The following is a 24,059-nucleotide window of genomic DNA, read 5'->3' on the forward strand; positions in this document are numbered from 1 at the left end:
AAAATTCATTTATCTAAAGGATAGTGGGTTCAAAGAGACTATCATTTTTGAATGTCGTGACAGGGAAGGATAGAAAATTATTTTTGTTTCCTATCTGAACAAACAAAATTCTAACTGTGAATGTGGTCCCTGTTCAGGAAAAATCACACATATTGCAAAAATGCATGTTCCAGGTAAAGTATCATCCAGAAGGAGAACTTTTGTTTTTAGGAACATGTGCTCTTAAACAATTACATATAGTATGGGAATGTATGAAAAAAACATATATATATTAGGGATGCACCGATATATCAGCCGCTGAAACATATTGGCCGAAAATGGCACTTTTGGCATAATGCCGAAAGTGCCATTTTCTGGCTGATACAGCGGTGTATCCATCCTATTCTCCCCTCCCCTGTTCTGTGTCCCAGCGGAGAGGAGAGAAACTGTCACAGGCTGCCAAGCGATGCGGGAGGAGAGTGCTGTGAGCGGCCACGTCTCTCCTCCCTGCACCGATCAGGCTCTTGTCGCAGATCAGAGGAGATCGTTGTGGACGGAGACAGCCAGCGCAGTCACTGATTCCTGTGACAGCGTGTCAGGAAGGAGAGGGCTACCTGTATATATACTTGTATCGTCCGCAGGCGACCGCGGCATCTGCGTTCCAGCCTGGAACGCGGCGCCAGGAGCAGAGTATCTGTGGCTCCTCCGGCACGCCGTGACGTCATGCGTTCCAGCCTGGAACGCGGAAGTCATAGGCCGTCCGTGCGCTCCAATCGGATGCAACAGCGGCCTATTTAAACTCAGTCGGGAGGCTGACACGGCGTTCCACTATTGCGGTCTGGAAGCCCTGCTGCCTCCCGACGCCTCGAACCCCCACAGCCTTGCCTGGACCTCCTTGAGCAGCTCTGCATCTACCAGCCTTGGACCCCACACCATCCGCAGCCAATCCTGCGGAAAGGACACCAGCCTCCCTGGGAACCACCAGCAAAGATCCTACTAACCACTACCAACAGCCTACTGGACTCAATACAACTAAGCGCAAGTACCCCTCTGAGGGATTAAGCACTATATAGAGCAAGCCCTTGACTTTTGCATACCATTGACTGTGTTCCGGATAGGCGCTGTTAATAGTGTGTATGATTCCTGCTGGGGTTTCAACCCTCACATCAATTACTTTTCCTGTGTATAGTTTCAGTTAATACCTTATGGCCTATGAATTAATAGTCCACCCTTAAACCACAGTCACAATTAATATACGGCAGATGATGCTTTAACCCCTAACTCTCCGTGCAGATTGAGAGCGACGCCAGGGGTTAAACCTGACTAGCCTTATCCTCCCTCCTGTGGTATTGGTTATTAGAGGGTGTTATACTGTCCATCCGCAGCTGAGATCCAAGCAACCCAGGGGATTAGGGAGTGCATATTAGGGATAACCAGATTCAGGTTGCTTTTGTGGGTGCAACAGTGACCAACAGATTGCATTGTATTGAACAATATAAGGAATCAAGTCAACCGCACACCAAGGTCCACCATATTGATCTGTCTGTTATTGATGTTAGATAAACATGGCATCACACTGTTTGCCTGATGAAGGGACCATATGTGGTTCCAAAACACTGCATTTAATTGTGATACCATTTTTATCAAGCACCAGTAAAAGACGAATTGATAAGGTGGACCTTGGTCTGCTGGCTACTTGATTCCTTACATTTAAAAGACAGTGTAATTGCAGTTTGTTGTGTATGGGGCTGAATAGCCTACAATGGCCACGTGAACATCAGATCTGGACCACTGAGCAATGGAAGAAGGTGGCCTGCTCTGATAAATCACGCTTTCTTTTACATCATTTGGATAGCTGGATGTGTGTCGCTTACCTGGGGAAGAAATGGCACCAGGGTGCACTATGGGAAGAAGGCAAGCCAACAGAGGCAATGTGATGGTGTGGGCAATTTTCTTCAAGGAAACCTTGGGTCCTGCCATTCATGTGGATGTTTGTTTGACATGTACCACCTACGTAAACATTGCTGATACAGTAGTAAGAGGGAGAGGCTAATAAGGTCACATGAATACATAAACATTCGTCCATCCCAAAATCAATTGTTAAAATTTGTAATACTGGCATGGCAATCAAATAAAAAGATTTTCTGGATTCGCTGATTTTCTCTTTAAATGAAAATCTACCACTGTATGACCAGCTTCAGTAAGCAACATTGGCCAGAACATGTCGCTGGTTACCAGATGCATTCTAAGTCTTCAAATTTAGTGGATTCACTGAATGTAGCTAACTAATAAATGCTTTGTTAAAAGCACTGTTTTCATTAAATGCTGCCATAGCCTGGACACTTCTCCCTTTTTGCCAGAAAATTAACTTCTTCTACATATAATCGGGCCTGCTGCAATTATGTTTCAGTCATCTCAATCATCAGTTTCAGTAGTATCTTTTATAGTTGTGGTAAAATGTTTATCAGCTAATTGTTATGTTACAATTTGGTGACCTATACTGAGCATTTGAATTCAAGGGGCCTGATCAAAGGCAGTGGAGTGAGTGGTATGGCTGCTGTAATTATCATACAATGTTGCATGTTAGCTCTTAATCCATTAAAAACGTATAAAGAAAAAAATCACACATATATTACTGAGAGATAATTGCCGGTGGTACATACATTGACACTGAATATATCATGCATTTTAGGCAATGTCATGCCTTAAAATGAACATTAAGAACTAGTATTTGCTAAATTATCCAACGGTTAGTCTGTTTTTCAACCGGATAGCACTGAGGAATTTGGTGCGTTTTTTTTAATATTGAAAGAAAAAACTTTGAGGCTCTGATCCCCAGATATACTAGTCTGGCATGTCATGCACATAGGTTAGTTTACATATAGCCAGAGGACACACACGTGGCACAATGCTATATTTATGTTATCATTTATCCATGTGAGCATTGGGCCGGTATTTCAAGAGGAAAAAACTTCAGTTCAAAATTTCCTAAGTCATGATCACCCACTGCAGTGTCCTCTAGACTTCTCTCTCTTTGACCAGTGATACATTTTTTTTCTTCCTTGCATCAATGATTTCTTTCAACCATCATGCTTTCAATCACCTAATGTGTTTTTATACCAAATCTAGCTTTCTAGTTTTTTTTGCCATTCAGTCTTTTAATACAATCAATCCATTTTAGACAAGCAATGTATATTGTTGCTGAAAGCCTACCGGCCTTGTATCTTTCATAAAGCTTGTTCTGAATCTCCATATTCTGTTTTCATGTAAGCCTCCATACATTACCGTATGTGAACTCCTTTCAAGCGTATTAAGTTGTTCCATATTTGCTTGTTACAGGATCCAGCATTCAGCTCCATAAATGAAACTGGCCATACAGAAAGTTTAAACTATGTTCTTTAATTCTGTCACCAATATTTTTCTCCAAATTTAATGTTATACCAAATTACAAGACTGTAAGCGTTTACCTACACAATCCAATTTCCACAGTGCTAATCACAATGCAAGAGTGTCCAGAGTGTCAAGACGTACAATAGCAGTTTCACAGTTAGCCATCTGAGTTTCACAAGTGACTGGGTAATCTGCTAGAACATACAAAGCATAGAACAAAATGCTCTGCCCTCATAAAATAAGTAAGTTGACAACTTAAAAAAAAGAAAGTGCTAATTTATACTCATATAAATGTGGTTATCAGTTCTACATAAAGAGCCACATCTGCAGCACATGGCAGATTCTCAGATCTTGATGCTTGTGCCCACCACCGTGACCTGTGCTTCCACCCTCTGATCCTTACATCTCTACTGTGTCCTATAGTGATGTAGGAATAGGAGGATGGACCCCAGCATTCTATAAACTGAGTTTCAGTTGAGTAATCCATTTTGTTTGAGAGTTGTCTTTAAGAATGTGATTCATATCTGCCACTAATTCATGGTCTTAAAACAATACTGCTTGCTGGTTGTAGGGCTAAGAGGTGGAAGGGTCCTAAGAGCAGTCCCCGTTTTCTTTTTGTGTTTACCCCTTTAAGGAGGTTTACAAGAATGCCCCTGTTCTTTGTTGCGAAATGATATGTCAATGCTTTATCAAGCTCCTTTCCTTTGACCTGTCCAGATTAGGAAGACCTCCTACCTGGAGCTCCTGCCAACATAGATGCCATGATCATAACCCAACATGCAATATGACTTTTTCATTCTTTATTAATAACTTTCACTTTTTCCTGTTTGTTGAATAGCATTTCAAGTATACTACTTGAAATGACACCTAACGCATGTTATGATAAAATTGTTTTAAATAATAGCACTCCCTGAGGCAATACCTTTTATTTATTGTAATATATTGGGCTAGCTGTGTAATTTTTTATATGTGTACCTCTTGCGGGGAAAAAATAAGTTTAAATGACACCTATGATGTTTTGGCATGTGCCACTGAAGATTATTGTATCAATCCTTCTGAGTTTGTGAAGTGATGGCTTTTCAATAAACATTTTTCTAAAATTGTATAAATGTGCACATATATCTCAGCTTGGTTAGGAAAAATTTAATACACTGTCAGAATTGCCATAGTACCTGGACCAAGAAATCTCTATGCGGGATGGCCTATTTTACCACATGATTTTTTATAATCTTTATTTAAACATGTTATATTATACCCTCATAACTAGGGTTGCACAGATACCAAGTACAGTACTCAGTACAAGTATGAGTACATGTACAGATGCTTTGAGCTCCAAGACTACACTAGAGAAAAATTAAAACATTAGGAGGCAGCTGTCATTTGCAAGAAGCACACGTAGCTCCTGGGATTTGTACATCTCTGTTTTAATGTACGATTTTGTTTTTATAAATATAAATAAAGGGATGCACAGAAACCAGTTTCGCGAGTATGAGTACTGGTACTCGCCGAGTACTTACAAGTACGAGTACTGATACATTTTTGTTTATTGACATGTGACAGTTTTTCTGAAACAATACAGACTAATGATTTCAGGACAGTGGTGGAGCACCAGAGCCTGGTCCCAGCTGTAACCGCTACAACCCTGGGAATTCTCATGAAAATGCCAAGTATCTGCACTGGTACTCAAAAAGTATCTGTGCATCCCTAATCATAACATAATCATACATATCCAAACCAAACTAAACAAAACAGACAAAAAACATAAACAAATTCTAATGAGTGATATACGTATGTATCTTAAAAGGTATACGGAAGACTGAATAATGAACCCATTAAATATACTAAAACCATCCCTTCTTATTCTTTTATACAATATTTTTTTAAAAACCCAGCTACAACGGAATGGAGATAGGGGAGTCTCCTCCCTTTCAGTTACAGTTCTATATTTCCAGACCATAAGCATTCCCTTTCACTCTAAAGAACCGTAGAGCTATAATTAATCCACGTCTCCCATACACTACAAAATGTATCATATTTCCCTTTGCAAGTTGCTATCCACTTTTCAGATTCCATAATGAGATTAACCTGCCGAACCCAATCCATTCTGGTAGGAACCGTTGGACTCTTCCAAAATCTCGGAATCAACTTTTTTGCTGCATTTAATAAATGAGGCAAAGATGTAGCTTTATATCTAGACTTTGAAATAGGCAACAAATAGAGTGTGGAGGTGAGTAATGTGATGCAGTGCAGAGGTCAGTAATGTGACGCAGTGTGGAGGTCAGTAAGGTGACGCAAGGCGCGGAGGTCAGTAAGGTGACGCAGTGCAGAGGTCAGTAATGTGATGCAGTGGGGAGGTCAGTAAGGTGACGCAGTGGGGATGTCAGTAAGGTGACGCAGTGGGGAGGTCAGTAAGGTGATGCAGTGGGGATGTCAGTAAGGTGACGCAGTGGGGAGGTCAGTAAGGTGACGCAGTGGGGAGGTCAATAAGGTGACGCAGTGCTGAGGTCAGTAAGGTGACGCAGTGCGGAGGTCAGTAAGAGGGAGGTTAATAAGGGGACGGAGTGGGGAGGTCAATAAGGTGACGCAGTGCTGAGGTCAGTAAGGTGACGCAGTGCGGAGGTCAGTAAGGTTACGCAGTGCAGAGGTCAGTTAGGTGACGCAGTGCGGAGGTCAGTAAGGTGACGCAGGGTGGAGGCCAGTAAGGTGATGCAGTGCGGAGGTCAGTAATGTGACGCAGTGCGGAGGTCAGTAAGGTGACGCAGTGCAGAGGTCAGTAAGGTGACGCAGTGCGAAGGTCAGTAATGTAACGCAGTCCGGACGTCAGTAATGTGACGCAGTGCAGAGGTCAGTAATGTGACACAGTGTGGAGATCAGTAAGGTGACACAAGGCGCCGAGGTCAGTAATGTGATGCAGGGCACTTAATTCAGTAGTGTGACGCAGTGTGGAGGTCAGTAAGGTGACGCAGGGCGCGGAATTCAGTAGTGTGACGCAGTGCGTAGGTCAGTAATGTGACGCAGTGCGAATCTCAGTAATGTGACGCACTGCGGAGCTCAGTAAGGTGACACAGTGTGGAGGTCAGTAAGGTGACGCAGGACGCGGAATTCAATAGTGTGACGCAGTGCGTAGGTCAGTAATGTGACGCAGTGCGGATCTCAGTAATGTGACGCAGTGCGGAGGTCAGTAATGTGACGCAGTGCGGAGATCAGCGATGTAAGAAAAGGGACTTACAGTGGTGATGTGCTCTGTCCTCATGCCCTCTCCTTCCTCTCAAAGTGGTGGATCCAGGGGGGGGGGGGGCATCCATGTCTGCTCCATGTGAAGCCCCCAGCAGCCCTGTTGTGACCCTCTGCAGGTGCCCTCCCGCTCTGCTGAAACTAGCCAGGCAGCCAATGATGGTGCTGCACTCTCCCTCCCAGCCAATAGCAAGCAAAGAAGGGCGGAGACAGAGCAGAGCCGTTAAAGGAGATTTTCAGAGTAATCTGCTTTTCAGAGTAATCAGCGGGGGGGGTTGAAGCCTATGATCCCCGCACAGCGGCCGGGACATACAGCTGTAAAGCTGTCACAGAGTTTACTGCGTTTAGTGTAAAAAAAACTGGCATAGTATTTGGAGTGTGCCGGTTTTTTACACTGAATCACAGTAAACTCTGTGACAGCTGTATGTCCCGACTGCTGTGCTGGGATGCTGGTGTCACTACTACTGCGGTTGGGAGAGGCAGGGAGCGGCTCTCTATCTCGGGGGGGCAATTGCCCTGTTGCCCCCCCCCTGGATCAGCCACTGGGTGGAGATGCCGAGCTAATCTCAGTCCAATATATCAGATTGACTAGGCTGGGAAGGAGACCACTCAGTCTATTAGCGAGAACCTTAGAAAGAATTTTCACATCTGTATTCAAAAGGGATATTGGTCTATAATTTTGGGGTATCATAGAATCTTTGCACTCTTTAGGTATCACTGATATATAAGCTAACAAGAAAGAAGGCGGGATTGGTTCCCCTGAGGTAATGGCATTAAAAAATCTGCACATCTGAGGCCCCAGTAATGACAAGAACTTTAAATAATAGGCTTTAGTGAATCCGTCAGGAACTGGGCTTTTCCCTTTAGAGAGACTTCTAATCACAGATTCTACCTCCTGTACCGTTATAGGCCTATCTATGTCCTCTGCCTGTTGAGATGTTACCTTATTGCAATTTTAAGCCCCCAGATATTCACGTATCAATGCATGCTTACTGTCCATAGATATTGGGGGGTTTCTTCCGGGCAGGTTATATAATCCTGCATAGTATTGTCGAAAGGTTTCCAAAATTATTGAAGTATGTTTCGCTCGCAAATTTCGTGATCTAAGGAAGGGATCTCTAAAATTACCCCATCCTACAATCTTTTTACCCCTTATTTCTATGTGATCCTATACCTCTCTCATGTCCAAGTAAATATTTTATTCTTCCCCTTTCAGTCCATTTTAATATGTGCCTATATCTATTATTACTTTATTTCAACCAGTCTCAATGTATTACTTCATGTGACTCCCCTTAATAATTGATATCTATTACATATTACTATCACAGGGATGGTGGGATCCTCCTCCTCCATTTCCTTCAGGGAGCGACCTCTTTTCCTATCTACTGTTTAACCTCTATCATGAAATAAAGAAGGGATCTCTAAAATTACCCCATCCTACAATCTTTTTACCCCTGATGTCTTTGTGATTCTATACTTATCTCGTGTTCCAAATAAATATTATATTCTTCCCCTTTCAATCCATTTTAATATGTGCCTATATCTATTATTATTTTATTTCAACCACTCTCAATGTATTACTTTATGGGTCTCCCCTTAATAATTAGTATCTATTCCCATTTCTCTGTGCTTTATATTGGATAAAATTGCATATTCTTTATTCATATTACTCACATGTAAATTTAACTTCCTTATTTAACTTATGTGTTCCCAATCTCTCACTATTCCCCTTCAACCTAAACCTAGTATTGATCTATACTTATATTAGCTATCTTTAACCATTCCCTTTTATTCCACCATATTGGTTAATAACTCTCCTACCATCCCTTTAATCTCAGCCAAGCCAATGTAATTCCTCTCTTACTAATGGAATCCCAGTTGCCACCATATCCGCCCCCTCCCCCCCTTCACCCCATAGCCTAAAAAAGGCAGAGAGGAAAGGGAGAGAAGGGAAGGGGGAAACATGTAAATAATCCAAATATATCATGGAGGGGTATCATGGAATTAACCCCCCATCCCCCCACCACCTCAAAATGAGTTCCCACGAGGGGTGTGGACATTTTTGAAAAAACTACTTGTCCAAGGGCTAAAGCGGGGGCCAAATCTACTTGTCCTTCATAACAATCTACTTGCCCTGATTAAAAAAAAAATAGTTTTAATTAAAACTAGGGATGCACCAATACCGGTTTTTGGGTATAGAGTACGAGTACTGATATTTTGCTTTCGGTACTCACCGAGTATCGGTGCTTCCGTTTGCATGGAGCAGGCTTCCCGGGCAATCAGGAAGCCGGGCAGCGGGTAATGAGATGCTACCCGGGTTCCTGACTGACAGGGAGCCGACTCCATGTTGTTTGGCCGGCTTGATTGTGAATGGCTTGGAAGCCGGTTTCCCGGCCAATCAGCATCAAGCCAGCTTTCTGGCCAATCAGGAAACCGGGTGGTGAGTAATGACCTGATTGGCCAGGAAGCCGGCTCGATGCTGATTGGCTGAGAAGGAGCTGGCTTCCTGGCCAATCAGGAAACTGGGAGGCGGGTCATTAGTCGCTGCCCCGCTTCCTGATTGCACGGGAAGCTGGCACCATGTTCCCCTACGGCACTGCCGGTCAGAGGAAATCTTCCTCTGACCAGAAGTTCCGGTATTGGACAAGATATCGAGCATTTGGGTGAGTACAAGTACTTGCCCAAATACTCTGTATCTGTGCATCCCTAATCAAAACTGTATTGGTCTGTGCTAAATAGCGCTTCTCCCCAGACCACGCTGACCAATGAGTGATTGCAATTTGCGAGCGAAATTCAAAATGCATAGGACTGCGCTGGACAGTACGGGGTAAGAACAGTACACCTGTACCGGCGGAGAGTAAGGACTGTTTGCCGAAAGGTAAGTATAGCCGGGGGGGTGTGGGGTTTTGGGAGAGACGGGGGCCAGATTTGATCGGGTAATTCCATTTTCCCATATTACCTTGGAAAGTGAACTTGCCCTTTAATGCACATTGTGCGTGTGAGAGAGTTCTGCTGCCTCGCTACCACAATATGGGACAGTGAAATGGCAGCAGCACTCAACGCACACACACAATGTCCTATGCGTGCGTTTATTTGCATGCAGATGGCGGGGGCATCAGGGTTGGTTTTCATTTTTTTTATTTTATTTTTTACATTGTCACTTTTTTTTTAAATATAATTAATTATTTTTTACTTTTTCATAACTTTTTTTTTTTTTTTTTACTTTTTTTCCCCCCCACCTAATTTTATTCCTATCACATAGGGATTTAAAATCCTCTAAGTGATAGTTTGGAGGTGACAGGTTCTCTTTATGGAACCTGCCCTCCAACACACAACAGATGTTCTGTGTAGTTCCTGACAGCTGAGACAGGTGGCACTGTGATCACACTGTGATGCTCTGCGGGCTCTATGGTGAGCTCATGTTCCGTGGTCTCGGGTCCGCCAGAGGAGCGGGGGACCCCGAAAACCACGGGGGGCGGTGTGGACAGAATCGCCGCTTCTCGTTTCATTCAAGTGATCTGATAAATGATCAGATCACTTGAAAACGAGCGGTGGCTCCACACTGTACACTTAGCTCTGCTTGTTCGGAGCGGGGCTAAGTGTACAAAAAAAACTACTCGCCCAGCGCCCGAAACTGCATGTCCCGGGCGTCGGGCGATAGGAATTCCACACCCCTGTCCCTCAGAGATATTAGTACATCCCCTATTTCCTTCCGCTGACAATTATCCCCTCTGTCCTACTTCTATTTTTCTTTTGAAAGTCTGATCCAACCAAGTTCCATTGTTCCCAATCTGGGATATGAGCAAATACAGGGGCTGCTGGATCAGGCCATGCTTCAATCTTCACTATAGCCAGCCCCAGTCCATCCATGAAACTTGGCAAGTCTATTGGGGACCAGCAAGTGTAGGTGCGTCCATCTTTCCGTGCCTGCAAATAAAACGGGAACCACCATCTATAAGTTATGCCTGCTGTTACTAACGCACTAGTCACTGGTCGCAGAGCTCTCTGCTTTGCTAAAGTCCTCCAGGACAGATCCACAAAAAAAAGTAATTGAGGCTCCTTCAAGATCCAGAGGTCCTTTTTCTCAGGCTTTGGCCAATATTGCTTCCCTTTTTTGAAAAAATGCACTCTACATAGCACATCCCTTGTCTGCTTTAGACTAGCTCTTTGTCTATTTGCTATACGATGCACTCGATCAATCTCTAACGGGGGCTCTGCCCTGGGGTTCCCCAATATAGCGTTAAAGATGCCTTGTACTATTGTTAAGAGCTCAGCAAGTCCTGTTTCCTCGGGAATTCCTCTTATCCTAATGTTATTTCTTCGCTGACGATCTTCCAGATCGTCCATATTTGAGCGCAATGTTTGGAGCTGTACATGATGTTCCTGAATACCTTCACTCAAAGCTGAATATCCCGTTATCAATGATGGTATTACAGTCTCCAGTACCTCCACTCTCTCATGAAACCTCTGCAAATTAGAATTTAAATCCTTCATATCTTTCTTATGTAAATCTTCAAAACGCTGATACATTGGGGGTGATTTACTAACCTAAACACACGCACGCACCAGGTGCGTGTAATTTTGACACAGCAAAACATATTTATCAACCAAAAAGTCTCTAAAAGTATATTTCCACTAATGCCATATATGGAAAAATCATGCACATGATGCATATATAATGCTGCTTCACAGTTTAGACAAAAATGGTTAGCTCATGCATTTACATTCCTTCATTCATCAACGCAAGCAACATAACATAGAGCTAATTTACACAACATCACCTTGCAATTCATGCAGGGCTTTGCACAACACACCTGCTGGGTGTGTACACACTACAAAGGTGTTTAGATTCCACCTATAGATCATGCTGGGAGGGAACACACTGCAGAGGTGTATACATGTTTGTGGTGTGTTTATAAGGTTAGTAAATCAACCCCACTGTTTCCAAACTTTTTTTGTAGGGAGTAAGGTAAAATATTTCCTCATTGAAAGTTCCATTTCAGTGTTATCGGTGAAGCCCTTTTTTAATAAAAACATGCATACTTTTTTTCCAAGGGGTGGAACAGTCCCGTGATGTTGTGGGTCCTTCCTCTTCTCTTCTCTTGGCAGTCTTCTTTAATCCTGCACTAAACGGTGCTCACATTATGTGTGAGCACTATTTAGTGCAGTAGTATTGTGAGCCCACATCAACATGCTGATGCATCCCCAGGGGCTGTGCCCATGATGACCTGGGTTCAAAGAAAGTAGGGTGAATGACACTGGCCACCATTCAACCTGGAAGGCTTACAGATTGTTACATCTTCCTCACCCAGATCTGTTCTGTACTTAGTAAGGTTTAAAATAGGTCCCGTGAGTGACAGACTTTGCTTTCACTGTTCATAAACCATTCTTTTATTGCAACAGAAAATATTATTCTCTCTGATATTACCAGAGGAACACTTGTCATTTAGCGTTGCAAAGGTTTTGGAGTGTAACCGGCAAAGTAATATCAAACCTATGACTTTAAAGCATTTAAAGAGTGTAAAACCAATCCTTGTGGCATGATAGCACTTTTGTTTAAAGCACAGTTTTAAATCTAACCATGCAGACCCAGTGTATAAATCTGAGATGAAATAGAAATAGTCTATAGAGAAGCAGATGGAAAGTGCCAGCTGTGACACAAACGGAGCTATTCTTCCAGCTTAAGACTTCTGCAAAGTAAAGCAATTCGTGTCTTGAATGGCACAACTTCAGCGCCTCTTAAAAGTAAGCATTTTGTTTTCCATACAGCGTTTCACTGTGTATGCAATAATTACATGTTATCTGACTTTTAGAATAACATCAGTACAATACTTAGGTTCACTATGAGCCTCATGTATAAAGTGTGTGAAAGAAAAACATCTGTCTAGCTCACAGCAGCTAACTAGCTTCTTCTTTTTGTTTCTTTGGTCCCTTTCAAGTTTCTAGGACAACTTAGAAAAGGTTGAAGCTGAACAGTTGCTACAACAAATACAGCAATTCCTTCTTCAGGCAATTTTCAACACCATGATTTTTGAAGTTGAGACTTCTTTGAAAAAAAACATTTTCAATGAAGTGTTATATTAAAGCTATTTTATTAGTCCAACACAATTATCAAAAAGTAATCGTAGGGAAGAAATAGTAACCTTTCTTGGTTCTCTCCTGTGTCCGTCACATATCCAAAAGGTTATGTAATTGATCATGTATTCAGTTCAGATAGGTGTTCTTTAAGAGGAACACCTAACAAAATGCATAGGCTTTTAGTTGCATGGCTGGCATGCCATGATTGGGAGTCCTAGAGCAGGAAAAGCGATTTTAGTATTTCTATTACCATACACTGGCTGAACTACCAGGGCCGCAGCGGTCGCAATTGCCACCCGGGCCCTGGCGTTCCACCACTGGGGGGGCCCAGCGAGGAAGAAGAGGGCCCTCCCCTTGAGAGAGTGGCGCTGCTTACCTGCCGTACAGCCGTCCGCAGCATGTACGGGCAGCTGTGCGGAAGGGATGGGAGAGACTGTCACCAGCAGAATATGCTGCAGGCACAGCCGGGCAGCACATTCTGCTGTATAAGGACCCGACCCTCTTAGCCCCGCCCCCTGACCGGGGAGACGAGGAAGAGGGCTGCTGGAGAAGGAAGGTAAGAATACTAAACGCAGAAAACGGTGTTCTGTTGAGAACGCCGATGTAGTCGAACAATTAGCACAATTAACCATTACAAACGAATACTTTGTAAATAAATGCCGGTTTTCTCTGTAATCCCGTCTATACGTAAACGCAGATACTGGGTCAGCGTTCTCGACAGAACCCTGCACTAAATTTTTTAACAAGCGGCTGCCGAGGTCCCGCGTTTGCTGGGGACCTTGCAGCCTTCCTGTTAACCATGCAGTGCCATTGGGGGGGTTTCTTGCACCCGGGCCCTGAAGGTTCTAGTTACGCCTCTGTTACCATATACTGTATATCTATACTAGCATGGCTGCCAACATATACAGGGACTTCCATTGCTAGGCTCCTCCTACAAATGTTTTTGCCTGACTGATTGTGTCTGATTTTAAAGTCACCAATTCAGAACAGGCATGCTGTAAATGATTGTCATAAAAGTGTTATAATCCCATATATATCTATACTTGTTCCAAGTCAGCAACCCAGGGAGCATTGAAGCTAAGGCATCAGCATGATAGCTAGCAATTTCAGGAGGAATTATCAACAATGACAGCCTCCATTATATACTCATAAAAGGTTTCCTCTGAGAAAGGATTTGCATTGAAGCTGAAGTTAAATCTGCTTATATTTTGCCTTCCCTGGTTCCTCCCTCCTCCTTCATCAACATGCTAAAGAAATCATTAAATAAAACTGTCCTATTTTCATTAAATACCGTATTTTATTGGTGGAAGGGGCCAGCAGGGAGCTGTATATAACTTCCTTAAATCAGAAAGCTGTTTTATGCCCACACATGAGGGAAGATGGAGGGTGAGGCTGGATTTCAGCTTTAAATCATGAATACTAGTTTGCTTATATAAATAGGGATCCACAAGCTATACACAACCTATTTGCAGTGTTAAAGCCCCCCCCATAAGTGTTTATTGCTGTCTATAGACATAAAAAAAGATAAGAAAGAAAACTAAAAACATCTACTACTTTTCTCAGCCCCTCTAGCTGAAAACCCTGGCTGGCAGAATGCTATAAAATATTTGATCTTAGATCATTTCTTACCATATGAAAAGTTGCTAAAATCTAGGAAACCATTCATAGGGAATTTATCATAAAGCAACTCATTAACCACTTGAGTCCCTGGGCTTTTCTTCCCTATAACACCCTCAAGTCCCAGAGCACTTCTATGTGCTCTTCTGTGTGGCAAGATCAGAAATCTAGGAGCTGATTGTTTCTGGCACCTGGGACTCAAGAAGTTAAAGAACAACTTAATTTGAGTGAAGTTGTTCTTTAAATCCTCACCCACCTGCCATTTTAGAAAAACGTTTGTGTTCTGAACCTACTGCACATGTGTGCTGCTAACTGCGTTCTTCCTATGGATGGGGCTGTACTTCTCTAGATGGCTGAGGTTGCTATGATTATGGTCCCAGACACAGGAATTAATAGAGTGAGCTTTGTGCATGTGCAGTAGGACTGTAGTAGCGTTGCGTGGTGTGCGGTAGGGCTTCAAAGTGAAGAAAAGGGAGATCAGAAAGACCACTGGGGGTGTATCGAAAAGATACAGCAGAGGCCAATTAACTAGATTCAACTTCTATTTTTCAAGGTTTTAAAAGAAGTGGATGGGTGTAGATATTCACAAGGATATCATGAAAACTATTAAAGGTACAGTGCAAAATATCTACCACCTGGATCTATTTGTCTGCAGGAAAATTGCAGTAGAAACGAGGACACCAACCCCCTGGAAAAGTAGGGGTACACAAGGAGGAGTAAACTGAGAGATACTGAGTATTACATTTAGATTGTTTGAGCAGCACAACAGTGTCCCTGTTAGGTCCGCGGTGTGGGCCCGAGATGATGAGGAGGACCTCCCTTGCAACCCTGTCTGATGAGCACTGGGTTGGAGACAGTGTGTGTCAGGCAGGGGGTGCACGGGTGCCGGATCAGGATACCAGGTGTCAGCAACAGGTAGTGTGCAGGCAGGATAGGCAGCCGTGCAGGATCCTAGAAGGCAAATAGAGAGGTCAGACAAGCCGGGTTGGTAACAGGCGGGCAGCGAAGTACAAGGCGGAATCCAATGGAGAGTCAAGAGGCAAGCCGGGTCAGTAGGAGGCAGGCAACAAGGTACAGAAGGGTAATCCAGGAGAATAGTCAGGGAGGAAGCCAGGTCACAGGTATCAAACAGGAGCAAGATCAACAGACGACTGGTGCTGGCTGAAAATCACACAGCAATGATCTAAAGCCCTGTGGGGCTTTAAATAGGCTGAAGGCGTGTACTGCGCGTGCGCTGCCGTGATGACATCACCCGCGCACGCCAGTGTAATGACGTCACGCCGTGCGGGGCGGATCCCGCCGGGTCACAGGGCGTCTGCGCCTGCGCGGCCCAGTGATACTGCCGGGATGTCCCCTCCGTGTGCGTCCGCTCACACTGGCTCGTCCTGGGACATTGTACGTCCCTCGGACTGGCACCCGACCTGGAGCCACTCGGACCGGGACCCGACAGTCCCTCATTCAAGTGCCTTTAATGTAAACATACAATAGAAGGTACATAGCGTAGAGAATATTGCAGTTCTTTTGTTAGGATCACTGAAACCTCAGCTATTTCAGGAAACTATGGAAACTGATGTTATAAAGAAATAAATAAATAATATTCCTATATGAAGATCCAGGTGGCACTGGTGAAGGAATATTCAGTAGGACAAGCCTGGGAGGAGCATATAGCTGTCTCCAGTCCAGTGACAGGTAGATAGAGTTCCTGTTTTAGGCCCAGTAATGCCTAGCAAACAAAGTGGTAGTGAGAAAATCTAAGTGGTACCAATAGGTGTCAGAAAGTGGAACTTTGTCCATTAGAACAGGAGTCAAACAGGCAGTCAGGGAAAACATTCCCCTCACAAAATACAGGAAAAGCACTGTGGGCAAGAACAAATGTCAAGGCAGGGCAACACAGTGGGGTCTATTCACGAAGCTGCCGAAGGATCTGGCCGTAGCTTTGGCCGATCCTTCGGCTAGCTTCGGCCCCAGGACCCCTTCGGTTCAGTAGCTATTATGAATAGCCCGTACAGCTCCCGAACATGGCCGAGTGGCTCAGTCGCATATGCATCGGCTCAGCTGAGCCGTGCTGAAATGTGTGTATGTGTGTGTCTCTAAGTAGCTCTTTTGTCCGCATAAGTTTGCGGTGGCATTGCAGAGGAATATGTGGAAGAAACAGCTGATTTCATCATATTTTATGTGTCTGACCAAAGAGAGGTCTGCTTTAATATCTATCTTTAATATCTATCATCTGGTCAGTGAGGTCAAATAGGGAGGACTTGCATGTTTTGACCACTGTGAATATATGACAACATGGTTTTAGCCTCCTCGCTCCACTTGGTTATGTTTAGTTCCCTGTACACATCAAGAAACATTTAATGAAAACTTGCCATGATTTTTAGCATTCTTTTCCAATATAGGTAGTGCAAGTTAATTCTGTAAGTGTGGCCCATCTCCCATCACCACTGGTGGGAAACAATGGAGCTTTGAAATATATGAGTATGGTGTTTTCATGCCCTTCTATGTCTATGTAAACCTCTATGTACACCTTACATAAGATCTAATTCAAAGTCTGTCATGAGTTAATAGAATACTTATTTATAGAGCTCAAAACACAGAAATACTTTGAACGATTGCAATTAATATATGAAAATCACTTTTCATTGAGGTGCCTGATGGGATCAACTCTTAAGTAACCATTTTCTCCCTCAAAATGGACAAGTATATTTTCTACTTCAGCTAATGGAGCGGGGTGTACAGGTAACTACCTAGCAAGTGGTATGAATCACTCAACTGTCTACAGTACTATTGCTTTCATTTTTAAGTGGTTCTATAATTAAACATGCTGTGAGAATGGACTATATATTCTAATGATTAAGCCATATTAATCTATTGATGTTGAAAAACACAGACTGAAATAGACTTAAAATCATCAATGACATTCATTGACTTATTTGCAAGGATATATCTTGATAAATAAAGTATAATCAGATAAATATGTTTAACGCTAGTTAGAGTTAGATTTTTTTTATGCTGGTGTTTGAGGCTATATGTTGCATACACAATATAGTTATTGTTGGAAGGTAATAGAATAGAATATCTGAACTCATGCACCTTCAAGCCCAAAAAACTGTATCTAACAGCCTAACATTCCTGAAAGTATATATGGAACTGCTGATTTCAGAATGGTCTAGTTTGGCACACATGGCCAAAGCCTACAGAAGTGTAGTTTCCTTATACAAGAAATTAAAGGTTCTCCATGAAAATAGAAAACTCATAGTGGGGTTGGGGTTATAAAGGCAAATAGGCTGTTCACTTTGCAAGGGAATTTGCAGTTTGCAAGGGAATTTTCCATAAACTTAGTGAATGTGGTGAAAATTCACTTTGCAAAGAATACCCAATCAAGTGCAAGGAAAAATAATTATATTTGGTTGCACATGATTGGATGCTGGTCATCAGCAACCTTTACCTCATTCACTAAGCTATGGTAAAATTCCCTTGCAAAGTGAACAGCCTATTTGCATTTAGTAAATCAGTTCCCAGTGAGTTAGATGGAGAGTTAATGCGCTCAACTGAAATTCCTTCAGAGAACTGAGGCCTGTGCGAAGAGTGAGCCCTCCAATGTTTGGTAACAGGCCTCAGGGGGATTCTGCTAGTTCTGTAAGCATCTACGGCAATGCTTACCCTTGGGTGGATTTCATTTGGATATTTATGAAGTTAGGGCAGAATTTAAGTGATGTCCAGTTGCCCTGAGAATTTAAAAATAGTATAGTGTATTATACAATCTTTTTTATTTATACAGTCGGAGGGATTGGAAAGTAAAGGTTTGCAAGTTTTAGTTGTAATTTTTCTAAAACAGATTATACAATTATAGCAGGCATCTTACTCAGAGCTATGGCAAACTTTCACTGCAGCAGAGGTTAGTGCACTATCAAGAGGACCCTAGGTCACAGCAATTATATTGCCTTCAAAAGGGACTACTGCTTTAGTCTATTTATTGCATTGCTATTGAATGCTTCCGTGTAAAGGCTGCTGCGGCTTTACATAAATTTAATATGAAGTTTGTTTAGCAATTAAAGCGTACAAACAGCAGTAGAATGAGTAACTTAGCAGTGTTCCAAAATGTCACATGTTATGAATCTGCTAAAAGAAACAAAAAGCATTTGAATTGCAGGTTTTGAAATAAGCTCAAAACACTGGATGGGTTAATTTAGCCTAATTTATGTTTTAGTCGTCATTATATTATTTATAGAGCTGTGTGCTACATAGGGGAGAAGGTCAAGCATTTTAGGCCTTGTTGTGTTCTGAGTGCATCCATGTAAATGCTTAGAATTTGCATTGTTTTACATATTCGACTGCTTACTAAGGGCCACCCAAATTCTTAAGTACGCTTAGAGCAAATAGTTAGTATTTATGAGGTTGGACAAGAGCAACAAGGAAACCAATGTTTACATATATATTATATTCTATGTACTTCCCAGGAGACAAAGTTTAATGTACATGAGGCTTGTCTATATTAAGTGGTCTATTCACAAAGCTGCCGAAGGATCTGGCCGTAGCTTCGGCCGATCCTTCGGCTAGCTTCGGCACCAGGACCCCTTCGGTTCAGGAGAACCGAGGGGGTGCTGTACGGGCTATTCACAAATATTAATAAGTTTCTTTTTCAAAGTCTTCTATCACAGCATGTCACATGCAACATATACTGACCGTGACCTGTAATGATCAAGGGAAACCTTACTGTAGCAATGTCCAATCTGTCCACTGGAAAAAAAGGATTGTTTTGTATGGCACAAAGCTGTGCTCTCTTAATAGCTATAGATGCCATCTCCATCCAAAAACTGACATTTTGATCATGTGTGGTTGTTTTGATAAATGACATGCTTATATCTCTCAAGTATGTAATTGGTGAGCGTTCCTTTTAATTTATGTATTTATTTAAAAGCCAAATGATAGTGCAGCACTCACCTGATTCTCCATAATCTACAATTATATTAATATTTTAATGGAAGGGCCATACTTTCATTTGGGGGGATTTATCAAAACTGGAGCAGACAGAATCTGGAGCAGTTGCCCAGGGCAGCCAGTCAGCATCTCTCTTCAGTTTGCTCAGGTAAGATTTGAAAATGAGACAAAGAAGCTGATGGGTTGCAGTGCAAATCTGCTCCAGAGTTTGTCTGCTCCAGTTTTGATAAATCCCCCCCATTGTATTCTTATGAGAGGGAATGAAGACACAAATTACTATTATTAAACAGAAATCTTGCCAATGGAGGCTCCAAAAGCCTTAAAACTTGAGTTGTCAATGCTTTTTTTTGCTGGCATGCTCCTCATGATATATAACCAATTTAATGCGAACTTGATAGGGTTGTAAACTGACAGCAAAAGTTAAAAGCAGATACTTAATGGTTTCTACATGTACTTTAGTTTCCCTTGAAGAGCACCCCAGGAACCCTGAAACTTAAATCACTCTATAGCCTAATGACTACTTTCAGCTTAACTTTGGAGCTCTTACCTGTGGCTTAATACCTCCATTAGCTCAGTGACAGGACTTCCCAGGCAGCAAAGGGGAACATTGCAAGGGGTGGACACAGCTCTGTCTTTCCAGGCTGAAAAGCTGCTGTTTGCATATTGGACATTTTGAGCTCCCAGGGCTATCAGAAAGGACACTTAGGTACATGCTGGTACTGCCAGGTGCCTGCTTTTAAAGCCTGTCCAAGTATACAAACCTGTCCAAGTATACAAACCTATCAGTAGTGACACATTTTTTTCAACATTACACTTGTGACTGTTTTCAGAAATGTAACATGCCTTTTCCTAGAAATTCTTAGACTTTCTAAGTGCCTACTTATTATCCACTATGTCCACCAAAACATGATGCTGCCAAGGCTGTTGGTTGATGCAACACCTGCAGAGACTGAAGGTATGTTGTGTCACTCAGACATTTTATTTATTTATGTTCTTATAGAACACCAATGTATTATGAGGTGATTTACAGACTGAACAAAACTATTCTCATCATGTTCTCTTCCTTCAAACCCTCCCTCTATCATTCAAGGATAACAATTGGTTGAAGTTACAAAAACTTGCGGAAGACTAGAATATTTCTTCAATTTTGAAATATATAAACAGTATATAACCTATAAATATTATAACAAGATCAAGATGGTCTGCGTGAGAAAGATATTCTATAATGAAATCATTATTTAGGTACAAAAGGAGATAATGAATATATTACTAGTTAACGATATTCTATGGTGTACAATTTTATATAATTTGTAGTATTTCAAAATGTGTACAAACTCTATGATTAATGCAAAGTTGTTTTACAATGAATCTTTATTTTTATGTTGCTGACAATATATGGGATACAGTGAAGATATACTGTTCTTCAGTAAATGTGTACATACTTCATTGTGGCTTTGGCAGGTAAAAATTAAACTGAAAAAAATAAAGTTTCCCAAAATATTGATGTAAAATAATATATCAAGGTGATATTGTATCTGTCACCACAGGGCCAAGGTGAAGAAAGGTGTCAACATTCTCAATGTGAAGATCAGTGACGCCCGGCGGTGGGATGCTAAGCAAGAACTGGGAAATGGAGGAAAACATTCCACCACCACTGTGGCCTGTCAAAGAATAGGACCAAGCCCTCGCAACAGGTAGGGTGCTATTCCAACGTGCATTGACCCTGAGTTGTATTAATAACTGTTAAAGCTATGGAGGGGAATCATAAAGACACTTTTGTTAATGGTACATCCATCTGCTTACAGGCTACAGTACATTCATTTCCATCATCAGCCATAAAATGAATTGGCTTCTGCTGCTCCTGACCACATATTTTCACAATGGTAACTTTATTATCCTTTCCCTTTGCATCTGCGTCTTTCTTTTTATGCCATCTGGTTGATATGGAGCCAGGATCATTTTGTTCAATATACTGTATTTATTTTCTGTATGTTTTATGGTGTCACAATAAACTGTGTCCACTGTATCCATTATAATGGCTTCTAAAAACAAATGCCAGTTTGGATGCTGGTGAGTAGGCTGATGTCATCCCTAACACCCTTTAGCAGTCTCATTTATTGCACCCAGTATGGTTTGAAGACTAACTTTATTTTATTACCAACATTTCAGATTATAAGACAAAGCCTTACTTACCCTGTTCCACAGGAATATTCATGTCTTTCAGGCTGCCTGAAGTGAATATTTTGCAGTGTAATGAGAGACTAAAGTAGTAGTAGTAGTAGTAGTAGTAGTAGTAGTAGTAGTAGTAGTAGTAGTAGTAGTAGTAGTAGAAGTAGTAGTAGTAGTAGTAGTAGTAGTAGTAGTAGTAGTAGTAGTAGTAGTAGCTGTTTCCTTGCCAGGTGAATATTTACTTTGAAAAGTGTATGTTAACATAGTTAAGTAAATAAGCTAAAGCTGTGTTCACTTTATCATCACCAATCACATGTAAGAAGAAGAAAAAAAAGATTTTTACTTGACTGGATAATTGAAGGTAACACAGCTGTGCACTACAGTCTTTATTAATTTAATAAATCAACCCTAGTGATTTTTTTGTGACTTTGCCTGTTTTTAACTGTGTGCTGCAAAGCGTGCATTTTTTTCTCCTGCTATTGAGCTGTAATGATGGTCAACACTGTTTGAGTATAGATCCTTACATTGCCTCATAATAGAAATTAATTATTAGGAGGCAGAGGTTGCAAAGACTCTTGGAGAAGGGCTGATTAGGTTACAATAAAACATTTGGAAGTCTCATGGAAAAACCTGATCGCTGCATTGAGAGCACTCAGCATTGTAGTAGACATAGAGGGTCTCATTTACTAACGCTTATGTGTGTACAGCAGTGCATCAATCGTATCTGGATGCCCAAATCATATCTTTACAGCACTATGTACGGTATGTGCTTGATGCACACAGATGCACACCCACAGCCTAGAGTATTTTTAAGGGGAATTTACTAATTAGTGTATTCTTCTATGGAATGCTTGCTAGAACATTGGACTGATGTAGGTCTGATTCACAGGGGGCATGTAAGAATGCTGCAGAGAAGGCTGATACTACCACAAAGAGAGTACCGTGGTCCTGTCTGCAGCCTACTGTGAGGAAAGGGTGTTTGCACTGGGGATGTGAGAGCAGTTTACAAAGAAAGCAGTGGCATTGCACCCTGGTGCAATTTTTGCTATATTTGCCTTAATTGGTTTTATTGCATGCTGTGCTGGGTGATCACAGTGTGCATGCATATGCCCGCTGTGGCCACAGGAAGTATATATAACTGAAAGGTCTTCATGAATGCAAGCAATGTAAATCACAAATTAACTGATCCTGTCCTATTGCTACCAAAAGTATTTTCAGCCTGTATGGCAGTGCAACCCCCAAGTCAATCCAAGTATAAAGGGTCACGTTTCAGGCCAATGGGAGGAACTCCATGCATTTTGTGCCCCCTGCCACTCAGTCAGGAGTCGTTTACTCCTTGAGGATGTTACATGGTCATTCAGATGACCCATTCAAATGCATTGGTCTTTTGTATTTATTAATGCCTTTTTTTTTCTTAATACAATTGTTATACCATATAATGGTGTGAGATTTTTTTGTTGTTATCAGGTAAAATGTTGGCACAAATTATTAGTTCACCTTATTAGAACAAAGGGCACATGTTGAAAGTTCAACACACATAGCAAACTTACAGGGTTATTCATAAAAGGGTGAAGAGTTTGGAGAAGGCAGGAGAAGTGAACAATCTAGGACATCATAGGTGAACTGGAAAGTAAGCTGAATTGTAGAATGTTTCCAAATCTCCTGCCTTCTCCAAACTCTTCACCCTTTTGTGAATAACCCTGTTAAACGTTTCTGTATGCATTGAACATAAATGTACAATTTGCTAGAAGGGTTCAGGGATCATGTTTACCATGTACACATGCATTCACATGCTTATTTTAGCCCACAATGCAAAACTACAATAGAGATTTACCCTGAGCTTCTTTAATTCCCAAATTAGTACTGACGATGTTTCAGCGAGTTCCCCAAATTAAGTTTCTCCTTCATTTGTGGAGCTCACTGAAACATCGTTGGCACTGATTTGTGAAATTGGTCCAATATTCAATGCATACAGAAAAGTCCAAATTTGCTGTGTATGTTGGACTTTCAACATGTGCCCTCTGATATTAAAAATCCGTGACTGGCCAGGAACAGGTCGACTCTTAATTTTTAGTTTCTTTCTCTATGAAATATCATAAAATTAACTGTTTGTGCAAATAAAAGGAGTATCACCTACTATACTCAACTATGACAAATTTACAAAACTGGTCAAGCTTGGGGTTACATGGTGATGACAGACAATCTTTAATCTTACATTGCAAATCACTAAGATAGGTCTTGAACTGTAGGAGAAAGTGCTTGAAACAGCTATAAATAAACAAAAATACAAATAGTACAAATGTTTGCAAGGGATTTGAAAAATAACAGGGTTATGTACAGTATGTGCAGACATCCCTTTGGAAATGAGGTAGATATTGTGAGAGCCAAGAGTTTAGTCCTACATTTTATTGCTGACTGTGTGTTCCCAAATGCTAATCTGTTTACTTCCAATCATTACCATCACATATAATCACAATAGCATTTCTGCCAAGCTTACTCTCAGTATTCCTTTATTCAGTATTGGTAATCATTGTCAGTGACCAGAATCCTCAGAATAAAGGCCTTATATGACCTATGCAAGTGATCACAAACCATGATTTTAAACAGTATATATATATATATATATATATATATATATCTATATCTATCTATCT

General features: G+C 41.6%; 1 protein-coding gene across 1 annotated transcript in view; it reads left to right on the forward strand.

Annotated features, from left to right (window-relative positions):
* Nucleotides 1-24,059, forward strand: part of TMEM132C (transmembrane protein 132C) — a 374,589-nt gene that overhangs the window by 179,632 nt on the left and 170,898 nt on the right. Inside the window, exon 3 of the mRNA XM_018576482.1 lies at nucleotides 20,784-20,930. Coding sequence (XP_018431984.1) covers nucleotides 20,784-20,930 — 147 coding nt within the window. The remainder of the gene's footprint in view (nucleotides 1-20,783; nucleotides 20,931-24,059) is intronic.

Source organism: Nanorana parkeri, unplaced genomic scaffold, assembly GCF_000935625.1.
Source record: "Nanorana parkeri isolate BGI_ZX_2015 unplaced genomic scaffold, ASM93562v1 scaffold68, whole genome shotgun sequence".
Taxonomy (NCBI): Eukaryota; Metazoa; Chordata; class Amphibia; order Anura; family Dicroglossidae; genus Nanorana; species Nanorana parkeri.